Source organism: Sardina pilchardus, chromosome 11, assembly GCF_963854185.1.
Source record: "Sardina pilchardus chromosome 11, fSarPil1.1, whole genome shotgun sequence".
Classification (NCBI taxonomy): Eukaryota; Metazoa; Chordata; class Actinopteri; order Clupeiformes; family Clupeidae; genus Sardina; species Sardina pilchardus.
Window position 1 is genome coordinate 2595862 of NC_085004.1, and position 21435 is coordinate 2617296.

A 21435-nucleotide genomic window follows, 5' to 3' on the forward strand; every position below is an offset into this window, starting at 1 on the left:
CTGGGTTCTGTTCTGCGTAGTGCCACAGTTGCCATTCGTAGGCTTGTGTATGTCTTGTGATCAGTGCCCAGTTTGGAGCAGCGCTGATGGTGAGGGGCACGTACAGTATGACATTTGTATGGCAGACTGTATCTGTGCCGCGCAACATGCCCATAACATGAGCAGCTTTTTCACTGCCTCTGTCAGCATCAATTAAGGAGGAAAAAATCGCTCCACTCAACCAGAGCACGCCGTTCTGCTTGGCTTGGCCTACCCCGTGGCAAAATTCAATACATCACAATTTCTACCATAGCAGTAATGTTAGATTCATAAATAAGCAAAGTAATAAACACAAAAACCACATGTGCAGAATGTTACTTGGCTTGGTACAGTAAAGGAGAGTATTTCATTTAGTTTTGAATACTTTATTGTGTGTGTGTGTGTGTGTGTGTGTGTGTGTGTGTGTGTGTGTGTATATTTAGCTTTAAATGAGTACACTGCACATTACATGTCCATACATCTGCACAAATGTGTGTAACTGACTCACAATTGCTGTACTTACTTAACCATCTAATATTAGACAACGTTATTATTGTCATTATTTTCAGTAATGTTGATGTAGCATGTAGCATTCCCACTACAAGGGTCTGTAACAGTCTTTTTAAAGATAGTTTTGGAGATGACCCAACTTTTGTACGCACACCAGAATCACCTCTCGTGTTGACATGGCATGGCAGGATTACAATTGCGCTAAGCGACTTGCTAAAGGGGCTTACTTTTTTTTGCAAGTAGTGATTTCAAATCGGGCCTTAATTTCAAATTCCACTTGGTGCGTGTCTCACGTGCACAGATTGTTTACTGAGAAGTGGAATTCTGGAGGGGTGGCTGTCCGTAGAGGGCTTGGTTGCCATAGATACTAACCCCTGTGTGGAGCTCCATTTGGAGGAAGGAAGCTAAATTATTTGCAGAGAGAACTCTCCTCTCATTTGGAGGAAAGTTTGAATTTGCTTTGTTCAGAGTTCCATCTCTTCCCATAAGGGCATCTTTTCTTATTAGTGCAGTGTGTGTGTTTAGATGATCCATTCAGCTTGGAGCTAAGGTGTCCCCCTGCACACATTGCATCTGAACTGTATCCAAAGCAATTCAAATATTGTTTTATGAATCAATGTGAAATCCCATAGTTTTACAGTTTTTGAATGGTATAATGTACTATTTTCTTTATGCAGTGAATATAATATTTGTATCTTATTAACTTAAAATGATCTCATAATTGAAAAGCTAACATTGTTCCGCTTGCTTTGTTCCATTTCAGACCACATTAACAGAGGTGCAGTTTGGACCAATGAAGTTATACGAAGATCAGCTTCAGGTAATGTCCAGCTTTTCCCTCTGCTTTTAAAACACAATGGACAAATAAATATCCCAAAAGGTACCTTCCTGCTAAGTGCAACAGCTAAGCATTTGTTTTCCCGCAGTGGAGCAGTAGGTTGAGGTCATTCTTGGAGAACCAGAATGCTTCTTGCCAAAATACAGTTTGTGTCTACTGTGTGTAGCACAAGAGCGGCCTTTATGGATGATTTGCAGTGTCACTTCAGCACCAACACATCTGGATGCGACCTCATTGAGCACACTATCACTCTGATAGCTTGAAGACAAAAAGGCCACAATTCTCCATTCAGTCCCCAATGGGAGGATTGTGAGTGCCATACCCTAAGGTTGCCATGGCAACGGCGTTGTCCGTGTGCAACAATGAGCATACCATAAGAGACAATCCATCTCATATGAGGGGGGGACATAGAAAGCCCTTGGATCCACATATCTGGCAGTCTCAGACATTGAATGGTTCATTATGAAGAGGCAGCACTGCACTTGGCATTTTCTCCTTTTGTTACGTGTGCTGAAGGATTGACAGTGTGCAAGAAAGTGATGTTCTCATTCATGGGGAGGTTTGTTTTGCTCTGTGCAGAAAATGGGTTTGTGTTTGGTTCATGTTCGCATATTGTTGCGCCAACAATTAAAGTAAAATCAGGACTATGGTGGATCTTTTGGCTTCGCTCATGCAACATAAGATAAAGGTTCATGATTCATATATACAGATAAATTCCTATTTTGTTGCTTCCTTGTGATTGAATCACCCACTTCACTAGTGTTTTTATGACTTTTGTAAGTCATGTGTTCCCCTCCCAAATCAGAAAGAGTGAAATGTAAATCTTTTGTTTGATGTTTAATATTTAACAATACCTGTCAGTTTTGCATTGATGCGTTCAGTTTAATCACAGTAGGAAAATGAAACCAAGAGATTTCCCTTTCCTGTTTTTGTCACTCTGGACTCACAGCTGATCCTGCCATTCCTTCCTTGCTCACGGGACTTGGCCGCATGTTTTTAACAATGATGTTTTCTAGACATTCAGTTTCAAACTGCCAAAGTAATCCTCTTGTGTAAAATTACCTCATCAAACTGCATGTGTCCTCTTCTCCTGCCCTGTGCTTCCCAAGCCTTTTTTAGTCATGTCTGGTGTTTTCATTCAACTCGCATTACTTAGTTCATTTTACCTGAGTAAAGTTTAGAGTGTGATGCTTTACGTTGGGCATATGCTGTATGTGAGACAATCTGGGGCTTGACTTCCCTGAAAATGGAACATACTTCTTGGCTTAATGTTACTGGGAAGTTCATGGTCAGAAAGAATGTGGACTTCAACAGCATGTCGATGTGGAATTCTGACATAATTCTGTACAAGCACATACTTGTGTGAGTGACTTGTGTATTTATAATGTGTGCAACTCATATCGGTATCTCCCAGAGCTTTAGGTTCATGGTTTCTGTTAGCTCGCAGCAGTCCAGATGCCTTTACTGGGTTGTGATTGGTCGATGAGGTAATGCTTTTGGAAAAAAAAGAAGGGCTGACACTTTCAAGAGAATTCAAACCATAATTATCCCCCCACAAAACTTAACCCCAGAGGGTCTGTCTGTAGGGCTTGTTCCAAACCCAGCTTTTCTTTTGTACCTTTCCTGGCTGTTGTGTAGCACGTGGAAGAAAAAAAAGACAGAGAGGGAAAAAAAAGCTATATTCTGCTGAACAAACTGCTCATTCTTAATGTTCACTGTCTGCACCGCTGACCGGATTCAAGATGACGTCTGTGAGAGTATGAATGACTCATGGATTTGGTCTTAGTGTTGCAAATTCTAGAGGGGGGCCTCAGTGCTCGCCTCTTATTTGCGCAAGCACAGGAGTTACATTAAAATGCCTTTGGCAGGCCCGGCGCTCTAAATGGCTGATTTGGCCTGGGGCTGCAGCACCTTGTTGCCCGGCCGCGCCGCGGCGGTTCAGCGGAGGGAAGCTGATGCCAGTGTGACCAACAGTGTAAATCACAGCGCTGGCCTAAAGAGCGGCTGACGCACGAGACGTGACGCGCGGCAGAAAAGCAGCCGCAATCAATCTCCAGACATGCCGTGTGACGGATGGCTCTGCGACTGCTCGTGCCCTGTTTATTTTTACTGGTGTCCTGTTGAGCCACGCTGTTCCTTATTTCAGAATTGATTTGGTTTCAGAAAAATTAAAACATTTTAAATCCCCCCCTAGTTAATTTTGGCTTAATCACACGATCTTTGAAAAGCCTGTGGTTTCTCTGTGAAAACGGTGTCTTTTTTTTGTCTGCCTTTCTCAATAGGTACTTTTAGTGTTTGCCAAAGAAGACAACCAGAGCAATGGCTTCTGTTGGGCCTGTGAGAAAGCCAACTTCAAGTGCAGCATAGCCCGAACGCCTGAAACTGCACTCGAGTGCTTCCTAGAAAAGCATCATGACCTCATTATCATCGATCACAGACATTCCAGATATTTTGATGCAGAAGCACTATGTCGGTAAGTCCCCTTTTGTGACTATTCTTGCTTTGTCCTTATGATTATAAATTATCTTTCATATTACATGACCCAGATTCCCTGCTGTTATCTCTCAATGATTCCACATGTCCTATATTGTCTTTTCATCAAACAGTGTAATCTACCATAGAGAGAGCTAATAGTCCGGATTGCTCATCATTACGCCATCCTTGATTTTCATAATTCCAGGTGCTAAAACTAAAAGGGTTAGGTTATATTTTTCCATTTTTGACAAGTGAACAGTAATACCAATGCACTTAAATGGATGGTTGAAGGAATAGCAAAATCATCAGATTAAATTGTTTTAAAAACGATTCTCAGAACATGACAAATTCCATATGGCTGTAATTCTTAAAACAAATGCTATACCTAAAACAAACCATTCCGCTACAAATTGTACCATTGCACTACATTGATGTCCAGTGGTCAATATGGTCTTTTTTGTCTTTTGTTGTCTGTATGGGGTTTGACATAAAATACTGTCTTACGATACATATTCTTTGTTGAGTTATATTATGTAATTCCACTTCAGTACTTTATAGTGTGTTTCACCATTATTCTCACTAGATTTATTTCAGTCATGAGTCAGTAGCCTCAGCAGTTTCAGTAGAAGAAAACATGTCATGAAGGGAGAGAGTGCTTTTGTTCTGTATGAAACATCTCAGTAGATACAACACAAGTCTTGCCTTCTGGATTTCCCTGCATAGGCAAACCAGGGATTTCTCCAGCTCAACTTCTGTCAGGTGCTGGTGAAGTCATGTCCCGTTTAAATGAGAAATGCACACCCCCCTCCATGCTATCTTTAGCTCAGCCCTAAACCAAAACACCTTTATAAACATTCATTTAGCTTGCCTTCCCTGTATGTTAACCCTATTCATTTTGGCCCATCTATACTCTCAGTGTACATGCAGTGCTGCCGGAGAAAGAACCAAAGAGGCTTTATGGCGAAAGGCTTGGGCTAACTGCTAGCTGATGACTGCCCATGTACAGTGCATTCTTTCAAAAGCGTATTTATTTACAGTGAGCTGCACAACTGGGATCTGCCTCTGAGAATCGGACCATGAATAACTAAACCAACATTGATTTGATGCCACCGCGCTGGCCAAGGCAGCTCCCGCTAAATAGCTCTCTCTGTTTAAACACAGGTCAATTAGAGCGGTGAACTCATCAGAAAACACTGTGATTGTTGCTGTTGTGAAAAGGTACGTATTGCACTTGTGCACTTTGTCTGCCACCCTTCTGCATTTGCCCTCACTTGTTCATCTGCAGCATTTTAAATGGGACTTAAAAACTCAAAATACATGTATGGTTCGGTTGAATAATTACAAGGTGTGTGTGTGTGTGTGTGTGTGTGTGTGTGTGTGTGTGTGTGTGGGAGAGGTATGTGTGTGTTCGGGGGGTGTTAACCTAGCTGCTCTCTTCACGTGCACTTTTATGCCAGTTAAACTAAGTGTGTGTGGATCAGGAGAGTTTTGTGTGCCACTCAGTGAGTTTTTTTTCCTGATGCCTCTGAACTGTCATTCAAGGCCGGACCGTGAAGAAGCCACTGTGATGTCTCTGATAGCTGCAGGATTTAACAGAGTGAGTAAGACTTTGATATGTCACACTCACTACAGTGATGGTATTCTGAAATGCTCGTTTTTACATTTGAAACCCAACAGTGAGGGTTTTGAAATGCACAGTGCACTGCATGCACAGTCCTTTCAGTTGTGCTGTATTGGCTGCTGTTGGGCTGCGGCATGCACCCGACAAACCTGACCAATTGTGCAATATATACCTGATGTAATCCTTTGTTTGAGCTATCCACCAGAGGAGGAAAAAAATGCATAAATCACGTTTACGTGCCCCTTGCTTGCGTCAGTGTTTAACCCTTGCTTGACGTAGACATATTTGTAAGATTAGTATGTAACACTAAAGCACTTGTTTGGCCTGTAATGAAAATGGCTGATTGTCAAGCCGGTCTTATTGTTAATGTTGGTGTTGGACCACGTTTTGTGTGTGTGTGTGTGTGTGTGTGTGTGTGTGTGTGTGTGTGTGTGTGTGTGTGTGTGTGTGTGTGTGTGTGTGTGTGTGTTCCCATTAGCGGTATGTGGAGAATGCCAACATGATGGCCTGCTACAATGAGCTTATCCAGCTGGAGCATGGAGAAGTGCGGGCCCAGTTCAAGCTAAGGTGAGCTTGCTCTCTCTCTCTCTCTCTTTCTTTCCCTCTCTCTCTCTCTCTCTCTCTCTCTCTCTCTCTCTCTCTCTCTCTCTCTCTCTCTCTCTCTCTCTCTCTCTCTCTCTCTCTCTCTCTCTCTCTCCATCAGCACTCCACTGGCTTCTGAAAGAGCTACACCGGTCACACAAGTTCCCCCAAACAAACAAACAAACAAATGAAACACGCATTTTGTTGAGACATGGTTGGGATTTCAACCTTAACTCTTGCCAGAGATTTGACCAGTGATCTGTGTCCATGCCTGGTCTTGTGAGGTAAGTGGACAGAGCGGTCCGCATACTTCCCAGGTGTGGACTGCAGGCACTGAACTGGTTCTGTGGCCAAAGGGGAGTGGTTGTGTATGGGGGTGTGGCTAGTATTGACGTAGACATGAGAATTTTGTTTTTTGATTGGGCAAATTCCTGAAATGTACTCATTTTCTTTTTCAACAGAGCAAACATTTCTTCTTCTGTTGTAAAATAAAGAATTGTGATGATGAATACTCTAACAAAACTGTAGTTTACAAATACAAGCCATGATCTCAAATAATGGTGCATGCTCACACTGAATAATTGTAAATCATATCTAGCTCTCTAATTGGGTCATAGGTCAGTAGTGATGGAAGTCAGGAAGGTCAACTCATCTGTGGTCTGACGTCTGGATTTGAAAACAGTCAGAACCTCTTGCCCTATACAGAGTTGAAGGCTCTCTCCGTAGTTCTCACCAGTCTCATTTGTGTCACCTTTTGATTGTCTGTCAAAAACAAAAAAACAAAGATCTGTTTGTGCCAATGTCCATGTTTTCCTTGTCCAGGGCCTGCAATGCTATTTTCACCGCTCTGGAGCAGAGTCAAGAGGCCATTGAGATCACAAGTGAAGATCAAGTGATTCAGGTTCGTTTGGAGAGAATCCTGCTCTTTTCCTCAATGGAGCTCAGTCACTCCAAAAGGACTGGTCATTATGTTGGCATTCCATAGTGCACCCATTTAAGAGAATGTGCTCAACAGAGCTCTCCTGTAGTGTGTGTGTGTGTGTGTGTGTGTGTGTGTGTGTGTGTGTGTGTGTGTGTGTGTGTGTGTGTGTGTGTGTGTGTGTGTGTGTGTGTGTGTGTGTGTGTGTGTGTGTGTGTGTGTGTGTGTGTGTGTGTGTGTGTGTGTGTGTGTGTGTGTGTGTGTGTGTGTGTGTGTGTGTGTGTGTGTGTGTGTGTGTGTGTGTCTGCTTACCCATAGGATAGTGTGATGGTGTGTGATCGTCTTCACCCCTTCTTTAGAGGCTTGTTTAGAAAGTCTTGTGACCGATGATATCAATGATGATATCTGTGTTCTCCCTTGGTTGAATGGCTCCTTTTGTCACAGGGCGGTTGAAGTATTTTTATCATGTTCTTTTTTCATATAAAAGGAGCGTTTGTGTTGGCCAAGGAGGGCCGGGATGAGTGACGAATTTGCTAACGGTACTGAAAACGCATTGTTTTGGCAAAGCTCTAGGGCCCTACTGAAATCAAGGACCACACTCTGTTCTGTGTTATCAATACATCACCTGATGCTGTTGATCTTATGGGCCATTGTGGATGTTGTTGTTTTCGCTGTTGTTATTTCTGACTATTTATGAAACCATTGACCCCCCTCCTTTGCCACACCTTGTTTGAACAATGATTTAATCACTCAAGTTGTCTGGAGAGACGCAAGCTCATCACTGTATTCAATAATGTCCTCTATTGGGCTTTTTAAAGGACTGCATTGGTATTGTTTGTATGAGCACTTCATTTTGTGAACATTGGCACCATCCCTTCATGTCTCTCTGCAGTATGTAAACCCAGCGTATGAGTCCATCATGGGGTACCAGAAGGGGGAACTCATAGGGAAGGAAATCATAGAAGTGCCTAAAAGTGAGAAGAATAAGCCTGATCTCCTTGAAACAATAAATTCTTGCATACGGAAAGGAAAGGTGAGTACAGTGTATCTAATAAGTATTTTTCTCCAAATGTCAAAAAGTACCATGTCAAGGCATCAGTTATAGTTGAACCCCCACGTTCAACCAAAAGTAAGCAGTCATAATTTGCTAGTGACTTTGACTGCACAGAAACACAGTCTCCGTGTGTGTGTGTCTATATGAGGCTGCACGCTGCAGTGAGCACTGCTGGTCAGAGACCTGAAGAGCCTGAGCCTCCCTCTGTGGTCAGACACCAGCCTGAATACCTGCCCGTCACCCATGGCGACTCAAGGCATCAGACACAACAAAGGGCCCGTATTTATTTATTTGTTTGAAAGGGGCCAGATCAGTAGGGGCAGGCTGTGCAGCGAGCGCTTACTTCAGAGAGGACGAAGGTCATCCGCACTCAGGCTAACAGTGGGAAGGTGCTTTTGAACCAAGCTGGGCAGACTGAGGGTGGCCGACATAAAAGGACTCGACTGGACACAGCTCTATGTCTCCCCCAGTTCCTTTTTTTTTGGCTGCTGACCACTTTGATATGTTTCAGAAATGCATTATTTTGGTCACCACCATTTTCTTTTTGTTTTCCTTTTGTTGATCCAATGCTTAGTGAAAATGCATTTAATTGTATACTTATGAAATATTTGTATGCCTAAACCTGACTGGTTTGTACTACTTTGACTTCTCAATAACGTGTCATGCTGTAAAATTAACTGATATTGTGATTATATTGAATTATTTTGCTTGTGTTTGCTTTGCTAGGCAGTAACATATGCTAATATGTTTCTTTTACTTGTTATTCATATCCATATTCATATTTCAGGAGTGGCAAGGGATTTATTATGCCAAAAAGAAGAATGGAGACAGTGTCCAACAAAATGTGAAAATTACACCTGTTATTGGACAGGGAGGGTGAGTGTGCAGTTCTCGCTAATTTCATTCCTTTCTTAACTCCATTACACGGCTGATCTCTCTCTCTGGGAATTAAAGCAGATTCTCTCAAGTTCTCACAGTTTTATGTCTCTGCTCTTTTTTTTTTAGAAAAATTAGACACTATGTGTCAATTAACAGGCCTTTAAATGATAATAATAAGGTAAGCTATTCATAGATGCACAGAATGCCAACATGCACATCTACGGAGACTATGTTATTTTATATTTGCTATGATAGTCTTGTAAAAAAGTTTTCTATTTGCCTTTTAAGACTGAGAAGTCCAGTGATCGTGTACAAGCTGAATCTCAGACAGGTAAGACAAGCTGTCATTTCGCTTTCCAACGAGTACAATAGAACAGACACATTTTTTCCCCTTCATCTAACATCTCCACTTGAGTAGTAACTATAACTGTGGAGATACCGAACAGAAAGTATTCACATATTCAGAATATATGGCTACTAAAAGAACATTTGAACGAAATAAGTTGAGCAAAAGACAGTTGACATTTTGAAAATGAGTTGAGCCCCATCCATAATGTATACATATCCCTAGAGCCCTTTGCTGAAGTGACCTGCATAGTGTGTGTGTGCATGTGTGTGTGGCTCAGTGGTTTTGTCTTTTTCTCAGATATCCAGTCCTGCAAACACAAGGACAGGCAAAAGCAGGACAGGAAAGGCTCCCTGGATGTCCGCTCCACTACATCACGAGGAAGCGATGGTGAGATGGGCACACACACACACACACACACACACACACACACACACACACACACACACTCTCTTTGAACCTAAGAGAATCTGACACAACCCATCTCGGGCAGCAGCGGGGCCTAACGTGCCTGTGTGTGTGTGTGTGTGTGTGTGTTTGATCTGTCACAGGAAGCTCCCAGAGAAGGCACTCCTCTATGGCCCGGATCCACTCTATGACCATAGAAGCGCCAATAACCAAGGTACTGTAACCCCCCCCCCCCTCCCCCCATCACATCGGCTGGTATTTGTCTCGCTGTGCACTGCGGCTCTCGCCCCCCAGTACTGAGGTGGTCTCCTGTGTGTCTGTGCACACCCAGGTGATAAACATCATCAACGCAGCACAAGAGAGCAGCCCCATGCCTGTGGCCGAGGCCCTGGACCGCGTGCTGGAGATCCTGAGAACCACCGAGCTCTACTCCCCCCAGCTGGGCACCAAGGAGGAGGACCCCCACACCAACGACCTCGTGGGGGGGCTGATGACGGTTGGTGTCCATATGTCAGCCACAGACCCAGTGTATTCACCCTCACACACACCCTATGGATATGAGACTGCTTTTGGGGAAGGGGAGTTCTTTTCTCGCTCAGCTCGGTCATTTTGTTTGATTGAAGACGTTACGGCACTAGATGGGGCACAGAATGTGATAAGTTATTTATAGAATCGTCCTCTCCCACCCCTTGCTGCTGTATGTCGAGTTGTTGACTTTGAAGACTGAAAAGGGATTGCATGAAGGCTGCTAAGTTGCCTTTAACAGGAAGCCACAGATGGACTAGGTGGCAGTCAGGCAGACCTCAGGTGAAATGGCGTCATTGCTGGGAAGTCTCTGATTGATTTGATTAAACGCTTCTCTGCAATGTGATTACTTTATGATTGAAACATTACAGGCCTTATTTAATTATTCATGAATTACAACAAATGGCGCCATGCCCACTCTAGTATCTTATTCCCCTTATGAATTGGACTCGTGCTTGTGACTTCCAAGGAGAGAAAATTAAAGGAGAGAATAGTTGCTGCATGCAGAGTTATGGAGTCTGTACAAATCTGTGGAACTTCTGTGCATCTCCTTACTGATTGCTAATTTACCTGATTTTTTATTGTTAAACTAAATTTGACAACATTTATTTTACAAAAACAATGCTTTCATTCATTGGTCATTTCTTTTTTGATTGTTTCAAATGACCGACAAGAAAGCAATGTTATAGGACTGTGTGTGTGTGTGTGTGTGTGTGTGTGTGTGTGTGTGTGTGTGTGTGTGTGTGTGTGTGTGTGTGTGTGTGTGTGTGTCTGTGTGTTTGTGTTCATGTACATGAACTGTAGTCAGTCCTGGTTGAGTAGAGAGAGAGTGAGCGAGAGGGGGGGGAGGGACAGAGAGAGATGGGGAGAGCGGGAGAGAGAGAGTGCCAAGTTGGCAGTCTTGGCCGTGGCCCAGAGGAAGTGTTAGATTGTCCTCCTTTGTGCTCCCGTGGGCTGCAGAGGAAAAGCCGGCCGCTCCGCTCCACTCCGCTCGGCTCGGCACCACAACACCCTCTCCAGTGAACTTTTCCTCTCGGTCCGAGTGGCCTGGAAACATCCTGTTCTTGGAGGATTCGATGAAGAGCCATGACTTGCGCTCACATGCCGACTCTCGGCTACACAGCAGGCTTGGCATGGCCAGCAGTCGGCCCGTTCGCCTCCCTTTACGCAGAGAACACCAGAGGAAATTACTCTGAAATTCTTGATCAGTATCTTGTTAAAGGGACCTTTTTCTGTGTTGGCATTACATAGTCATTCTGTCGGGGTTTTTTCTGGGATTTCTAAGTAATGTTGTTTGTGGGTATATGTCGTCTGGGCTCTTGGCAGACATGATATGTTCAAAGTGGGTTTTGTGTCTCTGGGTTGACTCTGAGTCTGCGTTGCAGAGAGAGGGCTTAAAATAGCATTCGTGTGTACTGAAGCTGATGCGCGATTAGACAATGTGCAGGTCAAAGATGAGCCTTGCTCCTTTTCCTTTCTCACTCTTGAGGTAAACATTCACTCCAGTTGTGCAGGCACACACACACACACACACACACACAGGCACTAGGGACAGGGGTTGAAGCCAGCTGACCCCATGGGAGAGTGTGAGGATGGGCTGGTGAGATTGTTTTGATGTGTTTGCATGTTTACACGTTAATCACCAGCGCAATGCCAGGCACTCCATTCTGTGGTCACACATGCCTGTGCTGCTGTTTTTCATGCAATATGTTGGAACATTAGTTTCAAATTTGACATCAGTGCAGGGATCAAAATGGAAAAAAATACTTGAATATATGTATAATTCGCGCCGTGTGTGTCAGTTGTCTGAATATGGTCTTTTTTCCACAGGATGGCTTACGAAGACTATCTGGAAATGAATACATATTTTCAACAAAACGTGAGTACAGCCGAGGCTCATGTTTTATGCCGTGCTTAACAGACGAGAGCATTTTCTTGCGACGCAGTTGTGAATAATACGGGGCGATCACAGCGGGGGGGCTCCGCGCTCTTCCAGTGGTTCCGTCCTGCGTCATGTTTACCTTCCAGCCTAATCCATCTCCAGCTGCCTGTTCCCAGGCCTGCTGCTCTTGATGCGAGCTGACATGCCTCTCTGTGTCCTCAGAGCCTCATCACATCCCCAGTCACCTGACCACGCCACTCTCACTCAACGACATCCCCCCTCGGGTGGCCCAGACCATGGAAAATGAAGACTCATGGGACTTTGACATCTTCAACCTAGAGGCAGCCACTATAAAGCGGTAGGGGGGAGCGGAGAGTGGGGAGCGGGGGAAGTAGGCCATGTCTTCAGTATGCTGCGGCTCACAGCAGATATGTGCTAGATGTTTCTGTGGCTTTCGTGTCTTTCCTGCGTTGAGATTGCAGATTTACTGTTCACTGATACTCTTTCCAAGAAAAGGAGTAAGCCGTGCTTAATTATTATCGTAGGCCAATCTGAAACTTCCTGCAAACAGTTCCTTAATGTCTTTTAATGTCTTTGCCATACTCCCAGTAATATAGTCTTGACACCAATGCATAAATTATTTTATATATTCAGTCCAAACATCCCTGGAGAAAATACTTTTATTACATATTTTCTTGGTAATTATTTTGTTGTGAAGTGCCCAGTCCAGTCTATTTGTGTCATTTTATTCCGCTTCAGCCCTCTCCAATGTAGAATATGATTGGCAGGGCATATAGGCGATCTGGTGGTCAAGTGATCCGAAACTCTCCTCTTCCTCCCCTTGGCAGGCCTCTCACCTTCTTGGGTCTAAAGATCTTCTCGCGCTTTGGCGTGTGCGAGTTCCTGAGCTGCCCCGAGGCCACGCTCCGGTCATGGCTGCAGGTGATCGAGGCCAACTACCACTCCAGCAACTCCTACCACAACTCCAGCCACGCCGCCGACGTCCTCCACGCCACCGCCTACTTCCTGTGCAAGGAGAGAGTTAAGGTGAGCCAGGCCGGGGGCCCACTGCTCTGGCAGCACGGGAAGCGCAGGGGAGCACCGGTGTCATCACCAGAGGGAAGGTTTCTTTTAGCCTAAATGAATCTCTGCCTCATTAGCTGGTTATGCATGTGTGCTGTGGAATGTAAGCTGATTATGGAACGTTCTATTTTCAACCCCCGTGGCAGCCCTGCGCTATTAGCTTAGCCAATAGACAGCGGTAAATAGGCTATGCACTTATGCACTGACTCTCACTCACATACTGGAGGGGGTGGGAAGAGGGGGGGGGGGGGGGCAGAATTTGTGGACTGTTTGTCTGAAAAATTGCTCTTTATTGAATTACCAGTAGCCAGACATAAAGAAGTGCTTATGGCACAAATGAAGTGGTGGTTCTGCACTTAAAGGTCATTTGTTTGCCCCCAGAGATGATTAGGTGGTGGCTAGACAATGCGGTGAGGGCCACACATACTGTACACGCTGCATCATGTAGTCATAAGAGTGCCCTCCACATACCCCACATGCTCTTCCATGTGAACAGCAAAGCCTGGAGCCCATGGACGAGGTGGCGGCCCTGATCGCCGCCACGGTGCACGACGTCGACCACCCGGGCCGGACCAACTCCTTCCTGTGCAACGCCGGGAGCGAGCTGGCCATCCTGTACAACGACACGGCCGTCCTGGAGAGCCATCACGCCGCCCTCGCCTTCCAGATCACCACCCGGGACGACAAGTGCAACATCTTCAAGAACATGGAGAGGTGGGACAGCAGGGGCCTGACCTCTTGAATTTCCCCTTGGGGATCAATAAAGTATCTATCTATCTATTTATCTACCTTTGGGTCTTTGCGTGTGGAAATTCTCTTTTTGTGTTTTATATGATTTCTGATTAAAAAAAGGATTTTATTGTCCATAAAATGGCAAGCCTACCCTGTGTCGCTACAGACGAGATGTGCACTTGGTTTGGCTTATTTGAATCACTACATTCAAAACCTGTGTAGAAACAAGAGGCCCACCGCTTTGTTTTCATAATAGTCCCCAACCCTCATGAACACTCCCAAGAGCAGGAAGACATTGGATGGGGGACTGTCCAGACAGTTATGCCTGCATGCTGTGGCTGTTTGCTGTTGCATGTCCTTGACAGGGGTCTTACTTAAATGTGATTTCAGCCCCAGCACAGTGCCCTTCACATGCAACGATCCCCAGTGATGGGGGAAGCCTCAACAATGCAGCCCATTCATTGGGCTGGTGACCGCAGTGCATAGCAGACTCATCACATTTGAACCCGTCCTGTGTTCCCCCCCCCCCCCTCTGCTCTGTTCAGAAATGAGTACCGCACACTCCGGCAAGCCATCATTGACATGGTCCTGGCCACCGAGATGACCAAGCACTTTGAGCATGTCAACAAGTTCGTCAACAGCATCAATAAACCCTTGGCAGCCTTGGAGGAGAATGGGGTAAGAAAGTTTTATGTGTCAACACGAATTCACAATGCTTATGTTTAGCAAAATGGTTCTGGTCCTAAGGATCTATGCATATTTTTGGATAGTATTTGGTGGTGTCTTATCAGAAAGACTGTGTATGTCTGCAACTTTCACCACATAACTGTCCACCATGCATTGGGTAACACCTAGCCTAAGCGCTCAAGCTGTTCCAGTTGCCTGTGAGGGCCTGAAAGCTGTACTTTTATGTTCCTCTCCACAAGCGACTGGGATTTGGGTTAAAGGGAGAGCCACTGCCTGGATATAGCTTTGGCCCAGGAGACAGCCGCCAAAGACAGCTGCGTAGGGTGAAAATTTGACAGGCTGGTACCAGCTTTCTCAACCCAGTGTGGAATGCCCTACAGAGCCATTTTAAAGGATCCTAGAGCTTTTTAAGGAAAATGGTGGGATCTGCCTACCTTGCCTCCTTAAATGTCTCCACTCAACCCAAACTGGCCAACCAGCAAATAGTGAGACTATTTGTGTGCGCTCATGGAGCTGAATGGATTTCATCCTTCGGAGTAATTAATTTAATTCAATTTAGACACTGAATGTAACCCAGTCCAAGCCAAGTGATTTTCTGGGGAGAAATAAAGCGCCGTGAGTTTCTTTTGGAGGCCAGTGAAGGTGAAATGGTGCTTTTCGGACCAGATTGTTCTCATTAAAGCCTGGTAATCTTGTTACACACAACTGCTAATTCTGTTGATTTTGTATTTCTGTGTCATTATGTCTCACTGTTTTCCTTTCTCTCCCGTTCCCTCTTCACCTTTCCCAGGGGAATGGGGATGAGGACTCTGTCAAAGGCATTTTGACAACTCCGGAGAATCGGATTCTTGTGAAACGCATGCTCATTAAGTGCGCCGATATCTCGAATCCCTGTCGACCATTAGAGCTGTGTATTGAGTGGGCTGGCCGCATTTCAGAAGAATATTTTGCACAGGTAACACAGACGTATGGTGACAATCACGATAAGATTCGTGCTGCATGTATATTTAGCCAAGGGCTTTAGCATTACTTTAAATGATTTATATTGTCCCTTACAGTGTCTGAACAGATTTGATTTACCTCAAACTCCCTGTCGGCGATGTAGGGCACTATATTGAAACTCATCACTGAATGTATAGCCCTGTATAGATATTTAATCATACACTTCATTAGACAAAAATGTGATTAACATTTTACACTTTCTCTCTGAATTTTGACTGGGATGGATGAATCTTGTCGGTCTCACTCTCTTTCTCTCTGTGTTTCTATCCCTCTCTCCTTCTGCACAGACGGACGAGGAGAAGAGACAGGGCCTCCCAGTGGTCATGCCCGTGTTTGACAGGAACACCTGTAGCATTCCCAAATCCCAAATCTCCTTCATTGACTACTTCATCACAGATATGTTTGATGCCTGGGATGGTAAATTCAGCACTCTGTTCTCCAAAACTGCAGTCACTCTGAATGGTTTTCTATTGTCCTTTTCCTAGAATTGCAAAAGTTATGCACAAGCTCAATGTTATTGTTGTAGAAAGCTGTCCATAACCCCTGTAGGAGAGTGGCTCGTAAGATCCTCATTGCAAAGCCTCTTTGCCAATGAAGCCCCTCTCTCCCCTACACCACAGCACAAAGTTGGAGACACGCACAATATTATCTCCAGTGACTTTCGGCCTCAGAGGCCCATCAGCAACATGGCTAACAGCACATGGGCTAGATATTGTCCCTACGCTTTAAAGTTCATCAGTCAGTTGAACTTAAATACTGTATCAGTTAACTTAATGATTGTATCAATTAAACTTTCGTTTATTTGATCTGTTGTATTAATGTAGGCTAAAAGGTAGGCTCTGTAGGCTAAAATGTACGCCCTGACCATATTTTCTTATAGCCTATAAACGGCCAATTATTGGCTATACTTTGCTGTAAGTTACATGAAATCCATTATGAAACCCGTGCAAGCTTGCCATTATGTTTTTGAATATTCGTTATGCCCATGTTGGGGACCAGTCCTATAGGACAGCTTGGAGCTCTGTTGCACTCTGTGTCCTATGGCCCTCTCACTGGACTTGTCTTTTGGTTTGTGTGCTCTGCAGCATTCGCAGACCTGCCGAATCTCATGCAGGACCTGGACAACAACTACAAGTATTGGAAAGGCCTCGACGAGCGGAAGCTCCACAGCCTGCGCCCGCCGCCGGAGTAGAGCCCCTCGGCGTCGCGCCCCTCCTCGCCACAGCTCCGTCGCCCCCCTCGCCTGCTCCAGCCACTCCTCAGCAGGCCTCCTCCTCCAGGCAGCGTCTCCCCGGAGTCTGCGCACCGCACCGCACCGCCCCGCCCAGCCCAGCCCCCGTCCCCCACCTCTGCCACAGCGTACACTCCGGCACCGCGGCCCTGGTCTGGCCCTGGTCTGGCTCTGGTCTGGCCCTGGCCTGGCTCGTCCCAACCCACCTGCCTTTGTAAGCTTTAGTCCAGCTCAGAACACAGACTGCAGGCCAATCGACCTGCTTCGCGGAGGAAACGGACAGGCGACCTGAAGGACAGGCACGAGACTGGAGACACGGGAGCACGAGAGAGAGAGAGAGAGAGAAAAAGATACACACGCACTTGTCCCCCGCGCACCAGTGGCGGCTCAGCTGGACTGGTGATGTCCGGTCACTGTCTGGGCGAGCCCCTCTTGCCCCTCCACAGAACAAATGGGGTCTGGCCTGCTCCTTCCAATGCAAGCACGGATGATGTTTGTTAGACTGCACAGCTGTAGCAGAAGGAGAGAAAACAAACAGACCCTGAAACAAAAGATGCTTAGAAACCTTTTGAGAGGCCTCCTTCATGACGGGGGAGTGAGGGGTTGGGAAGTAGCGTAGAAAACTACGAGGAGTATGTGTGTGTGTGTGTGTGTGTGTGTGTGTGTGTGTGTGTGTGTGTGTGTGTGTGTGTGTGTGTGTGTGTGTGTGTGCGCGCGCGTGCGCGCGTGTGTGTCTGTGTGTGCGTGTGTGTGGTGATGTTCACCCAGACCCCGGCACCGCGACAGGACTGCTCATGCTCATCCTTTCAGAAGAAAGACTGTAGAATCACACTCCACCTGTACTGGTCCTTGCTGTTGTATTTTTTTCCCTTTGATTTGGGTTTTTTTGATTTCCCTTTAAAATACGTGTCTACTATGCTAATCCTTGACTTTAAAAGGACATGTGGCAAATTCCACAGTCCTTCTACGGCAATCCTAAAAAGCAAACCAACGCTTATTTAGGATGCTAACTGAAGACAAAGCAAATGTAACCATCTGGAACAAAGGTCACTATTACACATTGACATTGATATATTTATTTTGTTTTTTTAGATGTTCATTATTTTCTATACTAAAATAAATAAATGAAATTATTAATTAGCTAATGAAATGGAAGAAAGAACAAAGTTAAAAAGCAAAGAAAGCCAAAGCTGATTAACAGAAATTATAATCCAGTAAGTCTTGTCCATATTTAATACCCGTAGAGAAAAAAAATCATTCACATAAAGACATTTTTATTTTCTTATTACAAATACTAGTTTGAATGACACATTTATATTGCACTGTAAACAATGATGGATATGTAATGTTCTCTCATTTTTGTCCAAGGCTGGGATACTGAATTTGGGAATAAGCTCTTAAGTTGTTGTTCACTTGGGTGTTTGGTTGTGTGTGCGCAGAGACACCACTGCGAGATGATGCTGTATATCACACGGCACTCGGCGACAGCAGAAATCTGTGAAAAGAAAAGAAAAAAAATATTTTGGACTTGAAATGATTTTTCTCCCAGAATTTTTTGTATCTGGTTTATCCTACTGAAAAGACTGCCTTATTTTATACAATATTTATACAGTACATCCCACTGTGTATCCACAAAGGACATTCTGGAGTTTTTAATAACATAGTAAGAAAGTTATGTTCACGTAAATCTCAATATTTTTATAGACTATGAATTTTACACTGGAGCATCAAAAAATGAAACCGCTATTAGCCCTCTTGCATTTGTGGAAAATGTTTGCCCACCAGAATGGCATTACATTTGGCATGGAAACAATGAAGTCTTTGGGAAGTTTGGTAGCATTGGGAGATACAGAATGGTCGATCACTGTTACCATCTCCTCTCGTTGCTGATTGCCTACTTGGAGGGGTATGAAATATTGGCAGTTCCATCAACTTTACACAAAAAACAGGATTATACTTGAGCCTCTGTCGGGCTTCTAATTAGCATACTAATATATGTTTAAGAACTTTCCTTATTAAGAGAATTTCCTACTAAAATATATATATAAAAAATGCCATACTACCAAGCAAACACTGGTCAACACGATATTTTGATCAAACTCTGTTTCTCTCTGTCAAAACAGAAATGTTATATAAATCAGGGGATTTTTTTTATGATTCACCATAACTTCAGGTCTGACAGCACCACAAAAAAAAATGAAAAAAGAAAAAAAAATAGAAAATGTTCAATGGATAATAAAGTAATTATAATATTGTATTATGTTTCTGAAATGCTCACATTACTTGCCAGAAAGAAAGTCCCTTAAGGCCCATAGTCCAGCCATACAGGTACCATGTCTTTTGTGTCCTATGTCAAGTATCTCCTGATGTGATGTCTCCCACATCTACGCACAGGTATCAGACCCAATGCTTTATGTCACAGCTTTAAGCCTGTCATTACATTTTTGTGTAATTCTTTAAGGAATTTACTCATAACTACATCAACCTGGAATGACAAAGGTCACAGAGTTTGCTGGGATTGTGTTGTCTGGGCTTATTGTAGCATTTTAATGTTTTGATAAAAAGAACTATCATTGGATGACTTTTCAGTCTCCGGGTCTATACCAACATTATATCGTTCATGTTACACTGTTACAGCAACGTTTGTTTCTGGAGTCTTGTTGACTTGAAAAGGAGGGGACGATAAGTCTGGCTGACAAAAGGAATGTCCTCTCACAAGTCTGTGAGATGGGTTAAGGTCAGTCCCTCACTCCCTCGCTGGATGGAGAGTGGTGGGTTTTTTTGTGTGTTAAGGCGACCATCTCGCCTTTGATCAGGTCTATTCTTCATCGTGTGTGTGTGTGTTGCATCATGTTGCCATCTGCACAGCTTTGAGTATGATGAGATGACCTCATCATGATCATTCCTTGCCCTTAAAAGGTCAGCACACTTGCCAATAAGCAGCCAAGCACTGAGGTACTCCGTATTAACCCTAAACTTATGAAATTCCACAGGCACTTGCTTAGTTTCAGGCACAATAGTAACCTCTAGTAAGTAAACTCCAGTAGTAGTTTCAGTTCAATGGTAGCCTTACTACTTTTATCAGAGGTTGTGACTTCAAAGAATATGGTTTGCAGAGGACGTCCATCTCCTAGGTTGTTAATGTAGCGTGGAAATGTTATGTGCAGTGGAATCAAAGTGGGAACACGCTACACCACATGATGCCATGTGGAAGATCTGGTGTTGTCTTTTGTTTTGATGCTGATGTCTATGATCTGCCATCTAATTAGAGTACATCAAAAGGTTTGTGCCTAAATTCTGATGTTTGATGTGGGAATCAGTAAAATGCTTTCCAGTCAGCAGACCAGCCCATTCTGGTCATTAAAACGGCAGCCTGCTGTGCATGACCAGCCTTTAAGTGAAAAGAATGTCATTGCAAAGACTGTGGCTTATATCCAGACATATATATTTTAATGAATTGTGTTCCAGGATTCTGTGTATCTATCATTTTCCACCGATATAAATTTATCAAGATGTGTTTGACTTGACCATTCTTAATATTGTATTATCCTGCATAAGTACAGTTCTCACACTGTAGGACCACCAGTGCATGGAGACAGACAAACATCCTTTAGTTAATAAAAGGACCATGATTGTACTGATTTGTTTTGAAAGTCAATAATTAAGCAAGCAGATAGTATGTCATTGTGAAGATGACAGATGAAGATGATCATTATTCCTCAGATATGATTAATTTTTGTATTCAGCAAAGAATGGTAAATAAAATAAATAGTCACTCTAAGGCTAACACAAATCTGCATTGGTATACCATGCTGGTGAACATGTATCCATATTGAGGCCTGAGCTTAGGCATCACAGATGCTGGTGGTAGTTGTTCACTGTTAAACTGTGGTTAAACAGTGATCTTAGAGGGAGATGGTTGTTTTGGAAATGTGCATGTGTTGATTGGCTCTAACACTAGGCCTACATGTAAAGCAAAATGCTACACTACATTGAGTGAGTGGTCAACATACTCTGCTGATTAGTCGATTTTTAGTCAGTTTTTTTTTTGCTGACAGAATAAGTAGGTCTCGTAAGTATGGGTTAAAGACAAAAATGGTTTCAAAAACTATCCGTGATTCTTTATGCAAGCAATTACGAAATTTTAACATGCATATTAAATCAATGCATTGATAAGTAAGCTATTTTGGTCTATTATGCATATTGAATAATAGAAATGTCAAAATGTGGGATCTCTAGAACAAATAAGGCAATAAATTCCAATGATCTCTGGCCATATGATAGCACAATATGGCCTAATGAAACAGTTCATCTCTGCTGAATGATCAGGGCCTTGTCCACCTCACAAGGCTAATTTTATCTGTTGGTATTTTAGAGACAACTCCATAGCAGTAGCCTAGCCTATTTGCCCACACAACAACACTTAACATTTCACATATGGAATGTGCAATACAAAAATATTGGGTGAACCAAGTAACATGCTTCTGCATAGAAAGACAAGTCTGTCTTTTTGGCAGGGTTTGGTCAACAATCAAAATTAATCTGAGGATGGTATTATCTACCAAAAAATTACAAATTGTAGTCTTACTTAATGGAGAGCCATGTGATGCATGCAGTGAGTGACCCCTTATTTTACAGTCAAT

At 43.8% G+C, this 21435-nt stretch overlaps 1 protein-coding gene across 3 annotated transcripts in view; it reads left to right on the forward strand.

Annotated features, from left to right (window-relative positions):
* pde8a (phosphodiesterase 8A) overlaps window positions 1–20561 on the forward strand; it is a 37036-nt gene extending 16475 nt beyond the window's left edge. For 2 of the 3 annotated variants that reach the window (XM_062549809.1, XM_062549810.1), the window contains exons 2-22: window positions 1292–1348; window positions 3649–3839; window positions 5003–5059; window positions 5384–5438; window positions 5941–6029; window positions 6867–6945; window positions 7856–7996; window positions 8805–8893; window positions 9023–9074; window positions 9185–9227; window positions 9543–9632; window positions 9794–9864; window positions 9982–10146; window positions 12006–12054; window positions 12280–12415; window positions 12906–13104; window positions 13637–13854; window positions 14418–14550; window positions 15350–15514; window positions 15849–15978; window positions 16647–20561. In XM_062549809.1, coding sequence (XP_062405793.1) covers window positions 1292–1348; window positions 3649–3839; window positions 5003–5059; window positions 5384–5438; window positions 5941–6029; window positions 6867–6945; window positions 7856–7996; window positions 8805–8893; window positions 9023–9074; window positions 9185–9227; window positions 9543–9632; window positions 9794–9864; window positions 9982–10146; window positions 12006–12054; window positions 12280–12415; window positions 12906–13104; window positions 13637–13854; window positions 14418–14550; window positions 15350–15514; window positions 15849–15978; window positions 16647–16753 — 2316 coding nt within the window. In that variant the 3' untranslated portion in view covers window positions 16754–20561. Of the gene's footprint in view, window positions 1–1291; window positions 1349–3648; window positions 3840–5002; window positions 5060–5383; window positions 5439–5940; window positions 6030–6866; window positions 6946–7855; window positions 7997–8804; window positions 8894–9022; window positions 9075–9184; window positions 9228–9542; window positions 9633–9793; window positions 9865–9981; window positions 10147–12005; window positions 12055–12279; window positions 12416–12905; window positions 13105–13636; window positions 13855–14417; window positions 14551–14798; window positions 15246–15349; window positions 15515–15848; window positions 15979–16646 lie in introns of those variants that run through there. The other variant, XR_009940685.1, reaches the window with a different exon arrangement.
* Window positions 20562–21435: the final 874 nt, after the last annotated feature.